At 37.0% G+C, this 17972-nt stretch overlaps 1 protein-coding gene across 3 annotated transcripts in view; it reads left to right on the plus strand.

Annotated features, from left to right (window-relative positions):
- The window catches only part of LOC138706083 (insulin-like growth factor-binding protein complex acid labile subunit), a 61065-nt gene extending 43566 nt beyond the window's left edge, over nucleotides 1-17499 (plus strand). For all 3 annotated transcript variants that reach the window (XM_069835022.1, XM_069835023.1, XM_069835021.1), the window contains 5 exons: nucleotides 649-1212; nucleotides 6509-6809; nucleotides 9828-9997; nucleotides 11623-11801; nucleotides 14918-17499. In XM_069835022.1, coding sequence (XP_069691123.1) covers nucleotides 649-1212; nucleotides 6509-6809; nucleotides 9828-9997; nucleotides 11623-11801; nucleotides 14918-15179 — 1476 coding nt within the window. In that variant the 3' untranslated portion in view covers nucleotides 15180-17499. The remainder of the gene's footprint in view (nucleotides 1-648; nucleotides 1213-6508; nucleotides 6810-9827; nucleotides 9998-11622; nucleotides 11802-14917) is intronic.
- Nucleotides 17500-17972: the final 473 nt, after the last annotated feature.

Below are 17972 nucleotides of genomic sequence, written 5' to 3' on the forward strand. Positions count from 1 at the left end.
TGTAGATTTTATCAATCCAAATCATTCTGTGTAAGCAGGAATTGCTGTACAAAGTTAACATAACAATTCTTCAGAACGATGAAAGAGTAATGGAATATAATAATATATATAATATAATTCTTCAGAAATTAACATTTATCATAATGAAAGATATTTGTAGCAATAGCTTTTCAATTACAAGTCTAGCCGACATCTGGCACAGAAATATTGATTTTCCTTGCTTCCATAAAGTTTCCTTGGGTAGTCCCTTGTGATGTTTTTTCCTTGTGTTGTCTTAGGCCCTATAACATGCTAGCCACATAACGAAAGAGTCTCGCTATTTGTGACTGTCTAATATTGGTTAAAAATTCTCAGGACAAAGGTGGAGCAATTGTCCAAAGGGTAAAATTCTTAAAGATCAATTTTTCACTTTTGTAAATAAGCAAAGATAAATAAGTGATAGATATATAAGCATAAATTTGAGAAAAACGACATGTAAATAGACAACTAGGTAGAGAGACAGATAGAGAAATGCAGACAGGTACGCAGGCTCGAGTTGGGTTTGAAACTGAAGCATTGCTCTAGATTTTAAATTCTTCTAGGTTGAACACAAATTATGAAATTGGTATTAGATTAAGAAACTGAAGATGTGTGGTTCTCTTCTTCCAGAACATGAAATCGCTCGAACTGTTGGACCTGTCACGCAACAAACTGCGACGCGTGCATGCTGCAGCGTTCGCCAAGCTGAAGTTCCTGCTCACGTTATCTCTGGCTCACAACCTCATCGAAAACCTTGACGGCAATACCTTCGCAAATATGGCACTGCAGTCTCTCGACCTCTCATTCAACGCCCTCGAACGTGTGGAGGGGAACGTGTTAGAGGGTCTTCGAGGTCTGCGGAGCCTGAACCTGGCCCACAACAATCTCACCGTCGTGGACAACTTCCTACTCGCAGATCTGGGTTCGCTCACGGATCTCAATCTGTCTTCTAACAAAATCGCAAGGCTGGAACCCAGCGCCTTGGCGAACCTTGTGTCCCTGCAGAGTCTGTCCTTGTCGCGAAATCTGCTCGCCGAAGTACCCGAGTTTCCTGCCAGGCTCGTGTCTCTGTCCTTGGGAGGCAATCTATTCAAGAGCATAGGGACGTCTGTCAATAATCTCATGAACCTGAGAGAACTTCACTTGGAGGACAACCAGCTGAAGGATCTGAATGTAAACTTCAAACATCTCCAGGTGAGACACTACGAAATCCATTTTCCTGAGTGTGGTTTATCTTATAGACAACAGACTTGATAGCGAAAACGCGTTCAACTATTAATGTTTGTAATAATGAGTAAAAGGGCTTTCTCTTTTTTACTACAAGACATTGAACATTATCTTGAAAATTATAATTTATTTGACAATAACCACCATCATCAATGCATTTCTTTCAACTTGAAACTTGTTTCTTCATTCCGCTTGTTAAAAAATGAAATGTTTTACCTTACATAGGCTTGTCACTTTTTATAATTAGTGACAAAAGTCTTCTTTTGAGATCACGATTTTTTAAAGAATAAACAGAAATAAAAACGAGCCATTCGCGCTTAAATAACGTTGTCTAGTTGTAATATCAAGACTCAGCTGTTAGTTATAGTAAGTTAAACATTACATGCTCCCAGACAAAATATTGTAACCACGAAGAAGATGAGACGTATGAACTAAGTCGTGTGAAAAGCATTAGACCTATAGTATATTCTTTAAATATTAGTCTAAGTAAATACGAATTGTACCATCTTTACGAGTAAATTATTTTCCAACTACAACATCTTAGTACTTTCTTCTTCTTCTTCTTCTTCTTCTTCTTCTTCTTCTTCTTCTTCTTCTTCTTCTTCTTCTTCATGTATTAGACAACAGGCGTGTAGTATCTTTTTTATAGTCATTTTGTAATGTACTTCCCAAGGAAGAGTTTGTACTACTTCACATTAGAAAACTAGCAGTCCACACAACAGACTTGCATTCATTCCTGGTGTTTCACTGTTTTCTACTGTGCATACTTATGTCATATGTTAATGAACAATCACATCATTTGTTTTAACTTCAATGCCATACACCAAATGACCAATTTTAATATATTTTAATCATCATATAGCAAATGTTTATAAATATTGTATTTTATTCATAACTATTGTAAAGTGTTCATATCTTGTTATTAATGGTTTTTACAATCTGATGATGGTATACCATGCCGAAAACGTTCGTCTGTCATTGCCCCCTATATATTGTGATGTATGTGAATAAATAAATCACATGTAATTTTAGATAAGCTAAACAAGACGGCATACATAAGTTAATCTTAATATATTTAACTTATGTGTAGTATCTTGCTATCTTGATAATAAGAAACAAAAAAAAAAAAATTGCCTGCTGATCATAAAAAAATTTAGCCACAGGCGTAGTTCAGTTAGCAGGTACATTTTCCTGCTGATCCGGAGCTCTGCGACCCATTTGGTCTGTTTATCCTTTTTTTTATCAGATAATCTATGACAAATCCTCACCTCATCTTACTAGATACCATCTCGTTATGATCAATTTCATCGACGGTAAATATCTAGTAGTAAAAAAAAGCAAATAAATTAAACAAGATGATATTTTATCTTACCACATGAAGCTTATGCTTATTTTCTGCTACGGTTTGGGGCATAGGTGTTACTACCGCACGTCTTTACACATGCTGGATATACAGTACGAGTATTAATATATTGTTCCTTCGGAGTTGTTGTGATGAGAGTGCTGTTGCTGCATGCAGAGAATACCGTCGACGGTTTCCTAACCGCAGACTACAACAAACTATATGAGATTAGCACTATTCCCAGCAGTCATAATGCGTTTGAATATGCATCTGGGCTATTCCATCTCAAATCGACCGATATATAGAGAAAATTGACCTTGCAATTTTTAAATACAATGAAACTTTTTCTGTCCGTAGACAACTGTGGTATAATGCTTTGTGCAAAGTTTGAGGCATCAGAACTTAATAGTGTTTAAATTAATAATATTTAAATTTATCGTATTTTCATAAAATTAGCAACTTTAAATTGTTGTGGCTCCGAAACCCTTTCACCCAATGATCAAAATCATGGTTTATTTTTATGCTGAGAAGTTAAAGTTTATATTGACATGTAAACAGTTTTTCTTACTTTTTATGGAAATGGAGAAATTTAGATTTTTCTTCATTAAGACGCCTTTGGCCAAGAAAAAATATTTTTAAAATATATGGTTAGGTTCCGCATTGAAAGTACAAATAAACACATATTTTTTACTGGTGGTACGTTGATAAGAAAGTACTGAAAATATCAAATAAAGAAAATAAGTAGTACGCGCTTGAACTAACCAGCTGACTGTGAGGCGGGAGATAACCGAGGGAAGTAAGGCCAGTAGACATAAACACGTGATGTGTCGTCTAGCAGTCATGGCTGTGCTAGCTTTATCACAGGTTTTCATAAACACAGGAGGAAAATGACGCCCAACGCTCGCTTATCTTCAGCTCTCGGCCAGTGCTTGCGGTACTGCGCCGTTCAAGTATAGGCGTGTGAAAATAATCTATTTAATACTCTCGAAACTTATTGCCGAACCACTAAGAAAACAATGCCGAATCCCTCTTAATAATGCAAGGTTTTTTCTCAATATTTTTTACATTTTTACAAATGACCAAAAAGCCTAAAAGCAAGTAAAATCAGATTATCTGTCTCTCTGTGTACAATAAAAATAAGAATTACTTCTTAACATAACCTACCAAATGTCAGCTTCAAAATAAGCTCTCGTTCAATGTTCTGCAGTAAATGGTTCCAGAGTTCTGATCGCTGAAAGAGGCTTGTTTTTATAAAACACGCTAAATTTGTCGCTCAATAATACGAAAACCGTTTGACTTTCGATAGTATATTTTTGAAAATGCACTTCCCTCAGCACCTTGTATAAATAGGGAAAAAATTAGAGTATAAAAAATGCGAGGTTTTTTACTGATCGATTTCATATGGAATAGCCCATATGTACAAACTGTTGACGATCAACAACATCCATAACTTGCATCGATCGGTAGCCCTACGAAAACCCACATGTCAACATTAGTTCTCTGTAATTATGTGGTGTATGAGCGACAGTCACTTCAGTGGGCCCCGTTGTGTTATCAAATCTTCTTTAGGGCACATATGTACAGTTTCTGCAGAAATAAATTCCACTATTACGAAGAGTCTCCCTGCATGTAATAGGTTAGTCGTCAAGTGACAAAATATATGACTCGCGCTTTTCCTGAATGATGGATCGGCCGAGTCAGCCTGAGTAGCGTAGTCGGTATAGCGCTGGACTTCTGTGCTCGAGGTCGAAGCCATTTAAGTGTGTTTAAATGCAGGTCGATGCCATTTAAGTGTGTTTAAATGCAACAGACTCATGTCAGTAGATTTACTGGAATGTAAAAGAACTCCTGCGGGACAAAACTCCGGCACACCGGCGACGCTAATATAACCTCTGCAGTTGCGAGCGTCGTTAAATAAACCATAATTTCATTTAATTTTTTGGATCGGCCGCGATGGCCCCGTTCATTGGTGCCAAGGTTCCCAGACCTCACTCTTACTTCCTTAGATTATTGTTTGTGAGGATGAGTGAAAAACGAACAACAAAGGTGAACGTAAGAGACAATATGATCGTTCGCAGTGTTGATAGCGCTGTCTTCATGAAAGAAACTCGGAAGAACCATACATACCATTGGAGTTGCAACGTGTATTGAGGATAGAAGGATGATTTTCAAACAATTATTATGAACTGCCATTTATTAATGTTTTTTTTTTTTCAGCCAATAAACACAATAATGCATTTGTTGTTCTCTAATAACTCTCATAATAGAGTTTAATGAGCCAGGTTGAAGTAGCTGTATCTCTGCATTTATTTGGACACATGTATAAATTAACATTTTTACCGAGAATTAGCATACTACAATATACCAAAATATTTACTATTCCTCCTGTAACAGTGTTTAAGGACGGTAAGACTTCTTAGTATGGTTTTCTTCGAAAGAGAACGAAACTGGCAGTAAGAGAACCTGTTCTAGATGGGACCTCCAGCCTATCAGCCAGCTGTCCTTCGCCCTATCTTTGTGTAAAAGTAAAATATCACCTGGTGATAGGGCGGCATCGTAGATACGGTGAGATTAATGGCTCCGAATATTTTTGTAGATATCGTGTAATTAGATAATACAGTAGTCTAATAGTCTAACTGTACACATGCACTAAGAAGTTAATAAAATCGATGTGATGAATCGTGTTTATGAAGTAATTAATTACAATGAATTCGAAGGGGAATTTGAAAAAGTTTGAAATATCCAAAATTTGAATTAACCAGCAAATTACCTTTTCACAGAATTCATATCAAGAAAAAATTATACTCTCGTGTACAGTAAGAAGTAACATTTGGTGTGTTTTTTATATCATGTTATATTTAACGACGCTCGCAACTGCAGAGGTTATATCAGCGTCGCCAGTGTGCCGGGATTTTGTCTCGCAGGAGTTCTTTAACATGCCAGTAAATCTACTGACATGAGCCTGTCGCTTTTAAGCACACTTAACTGATGATATTTTCTTTGCTAATGTTAAACTTATGTACGCCAGTATGCTCCACGTTTCGAGATTGAGAATGCAGAAAACCCAATAACATACTATGGTCCGTCCCAGGAATCTGTAGAGTGACTGGCGCATATGGGGGCGTAGTCTATCTGTGCCGGAGTGTATTGCGGGCAGCATCAGCTCGAGGCCGCTAAGAGGTAAGACGTTCGTGGTAGAGAGTTCAGATAGAAATGATCTCCTCCCTGCAAGCGATTGGTAGCTTCGTTCAACCAATGCCTTCCCTAGAGCGGTCATTGTTCTAGCCCTCCCACATACCACTTGCACAGAGGTTTTATTTCGTCTTTCTACTCTACAGATTTCTGGGACGGACCATAACCTCTTTACGTACAATAATGAAGATTATCCACAAATTCGTTCCGTTCGAAGTTATTGAATGGTGAGTGGGAGGGAGGGGGGCACATATAAACTATCTGTAAATAGCGTTGGACATTCCGCCTGTTGTCTTTATCTACGGTTAGTCAATGGATAATACTAAGACATCTAGTAGTAGCAATGACCTTTTTCTGTTCCTCCACCTGTCGTTAATTATGAATTTTAGGAATAGAATTTGATTTCTTGGAATAATTTAACAACTTAGATTTAGACAATAGGACACTATTTCCGTTAAAACCATGGCTTTGAATTATCCAAATGTAAACTTCGAAAAAAGAAGTAAAATTTTAACGTCGGTTTAAATAGGAATTTCAAGAGGAATCACGGAATACACTTTTATTCGAATTACCCAAAAATTCTAAATATCCAATGTTCAATTAACCAATCTCTACTGTAAGCTGGTTGGTATACATCATCTCTGTAACTAACAGTCTCAAATGCTTATCATCTAGATTGCAACAGGACAAGACAGTGCAGTGACCTCATAGTTTTATGTAATTTTGCAGTTAATGAATGTGTCTCACAATTTGCTGGCGACGATATCTCTTCGGAATTTACCCGAGCTGGAGGTGCTGGACGTATCAGGCAACCAGCTCAACGAGGTGCCGGCCGATGTGACAGGCGCCGTCCTGCCGGCACTGCGATGGCTCAGCCTCGACTACAACCCTATCCGACAAGTGAGCTTCCCGAAGCCGTCGGGGGGTGCGGACGCGGAAGAGAGGGAGGGCGAACGCTTCCTCTACTTGACATTCGTGAGCATCAGTCACATGGACGAGTTGACGGAGTTGGACGCGGGCGCATTTGCAGGTACCGTGCTCATCATTTGCAGGGGGCTGAGGTATCGAAATGAAACTGCCGATTTCTCTAAAATGAAATCAGTGGACTCTTCGATTCTTTAATGACACACTGTCCTTGTTATATGCCGAGTGTTTGAAGTGTTCATACTGATTAAAGATGAATAATTCCTTGCGTGTTTGTCCATTCCACTTTTTTTATTGTCCTTTCTATTTCCATTTCTGACATTTTTAGTACCGGCATCTCACATGTAGTATATTTTTATTTTAGCACATCTGTGACTATGAAGATAGGAGGTATGTCTTGCAAAATTCATGCTGCAATTCACTGTGGTAACATTCTGCTATGTCTAGTTCGTACAGTTCGAAATTGTGGTGATTCAGCCTATAATTCAGGGGGGAAGATTGTTGTTACAATATAGTTTTCCAGAATGTAATGAGAAATCTAAAACATTCACTAACAAGAGGACCTGTGATATTAATTCTGAAAAACATCTGTTACCTCTGATGCTGGCAAATAGAAAAAACAAAAAATAAAAGCTTTTAATCACTTTCGAATTTCAGATGTTTTGTTTCGGAGCTCCTGGTTTCATATATTATTTCCTTTAATTTTTCTAAGCCAACTCTATCCTGAGTGAAATTTACAGTTTGTAATTTTAATACTTGGAAAATTTAATTTGGCAGCATTGTGTGATGCTATTTCATGATCTAACAAAAGCTTTGAAATTACTAATGCTTTCCACATATTAGGAAGTATAATTTCTTCTGGAAACACCCTATGTTATATGTTTGGGTTTTAGCATTTGGCAAAAAAACAAGTAACCACAGGAATAATGAAATCGTTAACACACGAATGTATGGTGTAGGCCTACATTTGATAGAAATGATTGGGAGCATAATCAAAAGTAATGTCAGCAAAAACAATGATGTATAGGTCTATATTATTTGCGACAGTAGTTAGATATATTTTACAAGTTATTAAGGCGATTTTACTGTTGCTATCTACATAGAAAACTGTTATCTAATTTCTGTAACTACATTTTCAGCAGAAGCATGTTGTAAGGCTTCTTCGATGAAAGAGGAAGAGGAAGGGACATTTTACAAAATTTCCTATTAATTGCCTGTCTGAAAAAAAATTCCAAAATTATTATTTTCTTTAATTTCGGCTCTAATAAACTTTAAGGGCCGTATTCATAGACATTCTTAGCGCGGGCTTTCGGTGGATGATCAGCGAACTAACGTTTTTCGTATTCATAAACCAGTGTCAGCGATATGGTATGATATGATATGAATCCTGTTTAGCACGCTCGTAGCCCGGGCTAGCGAAATGTCTATGAATAGCACCCTAAGGGTTTTGCACATAAAACCACCTACTGCTTTTCTTTTCATTGCTGAAAGATATTTTTTTAAAATTAGAAATGATGAAATGTTTTCATGGTCATAATACCCTGTTTTATCAATGTTTAAAAGTTCTATTTCACATGTTCTATTTTACGGTAAACGTTAATGTTTTGTTCTCTGTTACTTTTGATTACAGTATTTTAAAGTCCATGTTTATAAACTCTTAAGAGGTTAAATACACACACCTACTTAAAACTCTAAAAGTATATAGCCTATGTTTATATAATACTAAGACGTTAAAATACACATTTATTTACATCTCAGGAACATTTGTTTAAAATAAATTCGTTAAAATGTTTTGGACGTACATTGAAGCCACGTTAATTTCGGAACCACTATAAAAAAAGGAAATGCGTTACTCTACACTACCGTTAAGACTAAGCGAAAGCACGCAGTACCTTTGCCTACGAGACAGGCTACAGTAGCGTACACTAGCGTTGCCAAACCAAGAATATCAACTTTTGAACATACCTACGTTAAAAGAAATGCGATGAGATGAAACTTACGTCCTAAAAGTAAAATGCGACAAAATGAACTACAACGAGAAAAATTTACATTTCATGTTTACGCATCAGCACAATAGGCGATAGTCTATGGTGTGAAAGATAAACTCAGAAAGTTTTTTTTGACGGTACTGTTTTACTATAAACTTCCATGATTGATATGTCATGATAACGCATTGCGCATGTGCATAATTGCATTCTTGTCGAGAAAGTATATGCTGAATTTGTGTCCAGTGGACTCAGCAGCAAACAGCTTTAGTTGGGCGCCTATTTAGTCCAATGAGAAATATTGTTTCAGTCAAACTGTAATTATAAGTAATGAAACATTACAGTCTTGTTACCGTATGTATTGCAGTTAGTTCTTTTCAAACAATTCAAACCCCCTCAGAATCAAATTCTGGCTGCGCCACTGTAATAACACTTTTTATATAAAGGGATGCTGAGAGCGTGGGTTTCCGCGAAAATCTCGTAATGGAACTTTTGCAGCATCACAATACTTCATGTTTAAGTAAAGCCAGTAAAGTCATCCCATCACAGGCCATGGTGGCCGACAGGTTGGCGAAAGGTTAAGGCTCCCAACTGTACCGACATTCGATAAGATATGACAGTAGGAATGCCAGTCCTATATGCCCGTCGTTTACCGCCTTTACTCCCAAGAAAATGTCCCTGGTACTCATCTCTGTTAGAGGCTTAATAAACCCCAAGGTCATAGTGAGACCGAAATGATTAAATTAATGGAAAAAAAATCAATGACTACATTTAGAATGGAACCCTCGACCTTCCTGCTTCCAGCGTTACGCTTTAACCGCGACGCTACCGCATGCCTCTTTCTCTTTATAATCTGTGTAAATAGAAAGTAAAATATTTGTTATGACAAAACGATACTACGATGATCATAAAATGGCAAATATTAGAAAGGAAAAAAATTCTCGTGACAAAGAAATAATAAAAGGCTTACAACTACAAATATTTGAGAATCTGTAAACGTTCCACACGTCTGTTAAGTTCAATCTTTCGTTTTCACATAATTATAAATCGATAGTAATGACTAATGATTAATAAGTGGACTTGAATTTGACAGGAATTTATCTTTAATTATTTGCAACATCTTAACTTCTTTTTGACAGGTCTTCTTTCTCCCTGCGGGGATTGCATTGACGACTCCAAGGATATGGAGGGGGCAGAGATGGCGGCGCTGGCACAAAACTGTAGCCGGCGACTGGAACTGCGGATTGCGCACAATCCTCGCCTTACCAAGGTGCATCCCGACGCCTTCACGGACGTGGGCACCTGCTCGGTAATTATAGTCTTTAAATCACAGTGGTATCAGACGACCAAAATGAAAATGGTTATTCTAATTTCGTGTCACAGATTTACGACACCTAAAATAGACTTCCTGACTGAAAGGGTTTCAGGCAAAATTTATCAACGAACTAAGTCAATCCGATCCAGCTCAACTCAAACCAGAAGGAACCAAACCATATCAAAATTCAGTCAAATCAAAACGAACCATAGAACCAACAAAAAGTAAGCAATAATAACATCAAACAAACCAACAAACCAACTAACCAACCTTAACCAACCAAATAACCAATTAATCAAAACCAACTAACCACAACTTATACATTCCTATTTTGAAATCAGCACTGAAATCATACAAATTCTCACTTAGCAGAAACTTAGTACCATCATTTGAGAAAGAAGAGAATTGGACATGAACTGAAGCAATAAGAAAAGTGCTGAATCTGCTGAAATGTGTCCGGATGAAAGATATCTAAAATAAAAAAAAAATTCGAAAGGTGTTCATTGTAGAACATTTCCGGTTTGCACAACGCAAAGGGAATCTCTCAAAGTTTTGTATTAGTACATACTTCGATCAAGCGCATGCGCCAACTGGTGACGTTGGCGTGCTCAGTAAACAATTTCGACCCCTCAGGACAAGATAGCAAGCTTGTTGTGGCAAGCAAATTTAAAGGTCTGTTACGTTTATTCAGGGTCTTTTTAGAACTCAATATGGACGTGAACCTCCAACACGGAAAAGCATCCTGAACAAACTGAGGACTATAGAAAATCTGTTTTTTATATTTTGAATACCCTTGGATACCTTTCATCCGTACATTCTTAGTCTATTTATTTATATCTGTAGCTTGGGTGACATTACCTGGCTAATAGAGAAATTACAACACCAAAAGGGAATGGAGAATAGACTATTTAATATTACTGGAGAAATATGTGATAACAGATATATGAATGCAACATTTAAATTGTAGATAATATAAGATGATCATGTTCTGAAACACGTGTTACATTATATTTTACGGAACAAATGAGGTAAACCAAGGAAAACGACGAATATGTCAGTTACAACAGAACAAGCTTAGTGGGAGCATATTGCAGCAATTGTTCACATATCGAAAAAGTAGAAGAAGAAAAGTATAATATAAATGGCAATGTTACTGATAATGACAAAAACGGTGGCGAATTATGCAATTAATGAGTATTTTCTGGAACTGTTATTCGAGAATGCATGATACATGTAATAAATAATGTGAAATAGTCTGTCAGAGAAGACTGCACTTCATTTTCAGCTGGTAAAAGGTGGAATTTTCTTTTTATATTTCCAAATGGTCGGTGAAGACATTCTTGAATCCTATTAATTTGTTGACTGGCGAACTCCAGTCTTAAGTAAGGGCACATGTAAGGTAAAATTCATTATTCCCAATGATGGGATGGCAAACAAGAATACATTTAGCGGGATTCAGTTTTACAGTTGAAAAGTGATAGTTACTATAACAATATCTAAACGTTATTGTAGCAAATATTTTAGCAATCAAAGACAAAATTAATTATTTTTACATGTTGTGGTGTTCATTCAACTGCTTAAAAGAAAGTCGATTTTAAATTATGCTTTGTTCTCCGCAGCTGGACCTGAGCCACAACGCATTGTCGTCCCTGGAGCGCGGGAATGTGAATTGGGAGTCCGTGAAGAAGGTGGACCTCCAGCATAATCCTTGGGCCTGCACGTGCTCCCTGCAGTGGGTGTTGGACCAGATTGTACCTCACGCGCTAAACTCCACTCCAAAGTTATTGCACGAGTTGAGGTGAGTCGCACCCAATGCTGAACTTGCTAGCAGAAACAGTATTCCATCTCTTAAACAGATTCATCTCTTATCACTAGAGTCCTGCGTTTGGTTTCCTGAAGTTTCCAAGCAACCCACAATAGTGTAGGTACCGGTATGTAGGGCTTATGGAGTATAGCTCAGCAGCATCCAATGCTAGTTAGAAGGGAACCGTTCCAGGTCGTGCTGCTTGAATTTAATGAAAATGCATATTTAAGTTAATTTTCGTTCGTTAAGAAACGTGGCGATAGTCATTCGTTTCGCTTTTTCCTCGTTTATGAAATATGAATTCAAGCAGCACGACCTGGGACGGTTCCCTTGTTGTTCAGGTCTGCTGTTCAGTGAACATTCGAAAACAAAACAAAACTAGGCGGTTGGAAATGAGTGCTGCAATAGTAGAATTTGGTAATGAGCATGTCGTTAGGAAAGAAGAAAATGTATTTTATAAGAAAGAAGAAAGCAATTTTCATTCGAAACACTTAAAATGTTTTAGCCTACAGTCATTGATTGTAATGTATTGTTCTTGTGTCAAGTATCCGAAGACAGGTCTGAACCTCACAAATGATACCAAAAGGCACTACTTATGAGGCAACTAGGCTATGAGACAATGGAGTAGGGTGGCCAGTTCCTTTCCTCCTCCAATGCATACATCGCCGATTAGCTATATGTTAAACTAATCAGACTTCAGATGCATACAAATAATTGTTCTTCCTCTGACGTATATCAGCCAGAACCTCAATCAGAGGATTTGTAATGTGTAGAGACTCGCAAACCACGGACTCATAATTTGTTTAATTTTAACTTTGTTCTGATATTAATATTTTTAATTTGTTAATTCCAAACTTAAATTAAAGAGCTAGATGCGTTTTACTTATTGTAAAAGTCAGCGGTAGACAGATTTCGGGCGCCAGGTGGCCGCGGAGACAAAATATTTTTATGTGGGGCCTGAGTTTTTTTATTGAATTCAAAATTGTTTAAGACTTCGATTTCTTTTATGTCACTACGACTAATACACACTGTTAACAAAATCTGTTGTAGGAAGAAATTCGAATGTGCTTTTTAAATTAATATCGTTACATTTGTTGAGCATTTCAGAGCGACTCTGAGAGCGTGTGGAAGCATTGCATAGATATTTAATATTGTTTAATATATTTCAGTAAATGCATCTTTATCTTAGCTTGAATGGTTTTTCTCATTGCATGTGTGGACAAATTGTAGTGGCTTCTGAAAATAGTCTGACGTTTGATTTTTTTTTTTAATTTTGTCTATTTCTGGTAAAAATGATCTTTTATTGCGTATAAGCTGTCTTTAAATAAATAGTTTGTTACTTTTATTGAATCCAAGTGATATTTTGTACGTGAATAGGCTATTATTCCTGTTGTTCACCGACTTATACAGGGTGTTTAAAAAATACGGGGCATAATTTCAGGTATGTATTTCCCACATGTAGACAATCAAAATAGTTCATTACAACATGTGTCCGGAAATGCTTCATTTCCGAGTTATGGCCTTCACAACATTGAAATTCACCGGAACGTTTTTCTTTCCGCAGGTCGTTGTCATTACAGAAGATGTTCAAAATATCCACCTCCTGCTTGAATACAGACCTCACATCGATGTCTCATTGACCTGCGAACACGATCCCAAACTCCAGAAGTATTGCGTATGTCCTCAGAACATGCCACAATTCGATTCCGAAGGGATTCCAAATCAATCACCGGAGACGAATAAACCAATGATTTTAAATGGCCCCACAAGTAGAAATCGAGAGGGTTCAGATCAGGTGAGCGTGGAGGCCAAGCAATTCGGCCACCTCTACCTATCGATCGATCAGGAAACCTTCGATCCAAGTACTGAATGTAACCTTCGCCTCGGAATGAACTGTCAGAGTGCCCTCTTAATGTCTCCTTTGACGGCAACGACCTACGGAAAGAAAAACGTTCCGGTGAATTTCAATGTTGTGAAGGCCATAACTCGGAAATAAAGCATTTCCGGACACATGTTGTAATGAACTATTTTTATTGTCTACATGTGGGAAATACATACCTGAAATTATGCCCTGTATTTTTGAAACACCCTGTATACACACACACACGCACACAAATGAACAGACGTAAACATACAGTACTGGAGCGTGTGGGGAGACTACTGAAAGCATCGTGAACTGTTGACTCGCAATTTCTCGTGAAGCTGGTATGATCAATGTAGGTCTACACCTAACTTGTGTTCAAAGTAACCAAACGCAGGACTCTACTGGTCACTGTTATAATCATGTTCTCTGACGTAGCTTAGGAGTTAGCGAGCTCGGCTTCAGATATAAGTGGTCTTTCCTGAATCCTTGTAGGCTCCGGCCACCTCTCTTAATGCATTTGGCATCTCACAATGGTATTTTTTCCGAAATTTTTTTAGGAATATTTGACATTTTTTAAATTTTCATTACTAATCTCACAAACTTGGTCTCGCAACTTTCGTAATTTAACTCGCAGATAAATGGTCTTTTTATTCACTGATAGTGTTGTCTTTGCTCAAGAACGAGATACTGCTCGCTTCCTTATTTCAAGTCACACTACGCAAACGGTCCTTACTCATGTCGCTGCACCTTACCGAGGTCATTAAAGACGGTCATTTTCGCCGCTCTCCATCGCCCCTCGTGCATCTGGCCCAACCGGTTTACATAGTAAGAAATGACATCTGTCTTCTACCCAACTTGAAAAAAATCTTTAACGTAGCTGGTATGGTTTCCGTACAGTAAGCGTTTCAAATTTTGCACTTTTTGGGACATCCGAAACTTCGTATAGGCCTATATCCCCTCACTCACACTCGAGGAAGGACATAGTTCTACATCTTGGACCCAATCAGTCCAAGCGAAAACCTAACCTATGCCCGAGCGCAGCTGCAGATCAGCAAACAAGCCCGCTGCCGCCTGAGCTACTCAGTAGCTGATGGTTCATCACGCCTCTCCCATTGTCAATCTTCAGCGATAAGACTTTCTAATGGTTCAGTAGTCTTAATAATTCATGACAGTCCCTCTTTGTAATGAATACAGAATCTATGACCTTTGAAGTTTTGTAACGCATGAATGTCGCACTCTTTTACAGGTGCGCATCGCCTGCAGCTCTGCGAGAGACGCGCCTAGTGCACTTCTACGACAAAAAGAGACCGGTACTTTGTAGCCAATCGCAGCGCCTTATGATGGACGGAGGTTCGTCCGACAATTCCAATGTCACGTTCCAGTCCTCGGACGCCATGCTTGGTGTTGTGGTAGGCTTGACGGTGCTTGCCATCCTGTTGGTGGCGGTGGGCTTCTTCCTGCATCGACGTTACAAGAGGCGGTATCGCATCCGCAACAGAAGATTTTGAACTCTGATAGTCTCACTTCCCTTATAAACGAACCTATAGTGGTTTTCAATAGTTACCATTTTGTACAAAATACTGTTGAATTATAGGAGACATATTTTGATTATGATTATGTTTTACATTCCCATTACACAAAGTATAAAGAAAAAGTACTGTGATATTGCGGAACACAGATTTCGAAATTTGTCACGGCTATGCACGTGTCAACTGTCTGTGGAATTGAAGTATTTTGATCGTTCCATTTGTGTACACTGACTTTTTCTAAACTGTTGGACATACTCACTGTCTGTGAATCAATCTCAATGATGAACATAAAATATAACAACTTTTAGTAAAAAATTAATGGATTTTTAATTTGAAATAATCCAATTGATACTATCTTGTACAGTTACAATCTGTACTCCAATAAGAATGGTTGCAAGAAACAAACTTCCTTCTAAAATAAAATCTTTTACGTTGAAAAATTAATATAAATTATCCATCAACTGGATAGACCCATGTAGCCTAGTAATTATATATCATGTGCTGACGGTTCTCTCCCAGACGAGGTTGAAGGAGCTGGTGCATGTTGAACTTGTTAGTTGTCCTCTTTTTACAAGAAAGTAGGTGACACACAACACATTTTGATGTTAAAACAGAAATAAATATATCTCTACAAAACATATGCATTTTTATGTTTGCAACACTGCAATAAAATATCACACGCCCAAAAGTGAAAAAATAAAAAATATCTACGCAATTACTTAAAAGATATACATACAGTTAATTTATAAAAGAGTTATTTACTCTTCTATTCTGTTCCATTTCTTCGAAGAGCGACAGATTATAATCGATATAATGCGATTCAGATTACAGAAATGAAAATTCTTACAAGAACTGAGAACAGAAAATGTAATACGGTAATGACATATGAGAAATGTGTAAAATACTCGTACAACCAATAAATGACTGGATAGAATGACAAAAGGGAAAGTAGAATACATAAGAGTAAGTTATATTAAGAGAATAGACAGCGTTACAATTGAGGCGGTCTCTAGAAAATAGGCTCATAGGTCTATGGGCTCTTTCATCGGAGAACAATTCATTAGCTGCATTTGTTTGTTAACAGTGTATGAAGTTTGGTGATTTACTGATTTTGTTTTGTGTATTAAGGACACAGTAGTAGTTGTATTATGATGTGCGCTGCGGAATTCTGTTCAGTCAGCCAATGACATCCGCGTTCGTCACTCAGTCATGTTAAATAATGGAGGAAATACATTGTGAAAATAATATATAAAAGGAGAGACTACAGTAAAGTTAACTGAAACGTGAAGAAATACAAATCAAGGGAAGACAAAGTAAAAGTTGTGTTTTAGCTAAAGGAGATGTGACTGAAGAAAAACATTTTGTGGCCGTTAGTTCCTGTTCTAAGAAGTTATGTTTTATAACATTTATAAATAATAAAAAGAATGTGTATTTCAGTAAATTTTATAATGCAAAGGAGAAATCACTGCAGGACTATAGTTTAGCAGGCTGCATGTCGATATATAAAAAAAAGGTGAACCGAAATATGACAGAGAACCCTAAAGTAATACGTGAAAATACTTGGATGTAGCCTACAGTATGTCATTAGAAGAAATGGAGTTAACGTTGAAAAGTGTCGCAGAATGGTTTTAAATTTATTTCAAATTTCTGCGAAAAGAATAAATAGGCCTATGATACAAAAGAAACTCTTAAATAATGATTCTTTTGAAGAAAAAGGTTGCATAAAATTCATCAAAACGTAAGGGGCATATTAGAATCGCTCTTGAAATAAATCTCACGTAGTAACAGTCATTACTGCCAACATCAAACTAACTTTGAGTAGGGTACATTTTTTATAATCTAAGTCTAAACGTGAAAATCTTATTTAGGCAATCTGTTTTGTGATCATTTCAAATAGAAAACAGGACTTGAACTAAAAATGAAATATAAAACTTATTTCACATATTTCAAACAACTTTCGTTTTCGAAAATCTAAAATGAACATTGTGATTTTTGTAGTCTGTGAAGAGCTGTAGGGATCTTTTCAAACACATGGATAATGAAGGTTATGTATGGATAGAGGGAATCCTCGAGGCTAGCAATAACCATGATGAAAAGCCGGAGAATGACTGCGGATGTGATATGGATGCAAAATAACTACAGCACCACATTGATGGGAAAAAACGCCTACAAAAATGTCTTTCTTTCCTCTCTTCTTAATTTCTTCAAAATAATTTCACTCTATGTTTATATTGTGAGATTGAAATTTTCTTTAAAATCGTGCAGTTGTTTGGAAATATGAATAAAGTTATTATACATATATTGTTGTTCATGCTGTTTAAGAGTAATAGGCCATTAATTGCTTGCCTTTTCCACTTCCATGTTAAAATAATATGCATTTTTCTACCAACCAACTTGTTCTCCAGAAAAAAGGCCCATAACAGTTGACAGTATTTCATTTTATGTAATGATCTTCTCTCAACAAACCAATAAGATCTTGCACATTATGTACTACCTAAACATGCACTTAGTTTATATAATTATATTAGTTGTCTTGACGTTGTCTTTAAGTAAAGTTAAAACAAATCTTTATACCATCCATATCTCAAAACACGAGTTTTACTTATGGGCCCTTTTTCCAGAGACCGCCTCAATTGCAAAAATCATTCAAAAGTAAATTCGGCAGCCGAAGATGGAATTAACAGCATGCAAATCCAACATTAAAAAATAAGATTTAATTATACATACTACATTTATGATTGGTGAAAAAGAATACTTGTCATTATCCTCCGG

Source organism: Periplaneta americana, chromosome 9 (assembly GCF_040183065.1).
Source record: "Periplaneta americana isolate PAMFEO1 chromosome 9, P.americana_PAMFEO1_priV1, whole genome shotgun sequence".
NCBI lineage: Eukaryota > Metazoa > Arthropoda > Insecta > Blattodea > Blattidae > Periplaneta > Periplaneta americana.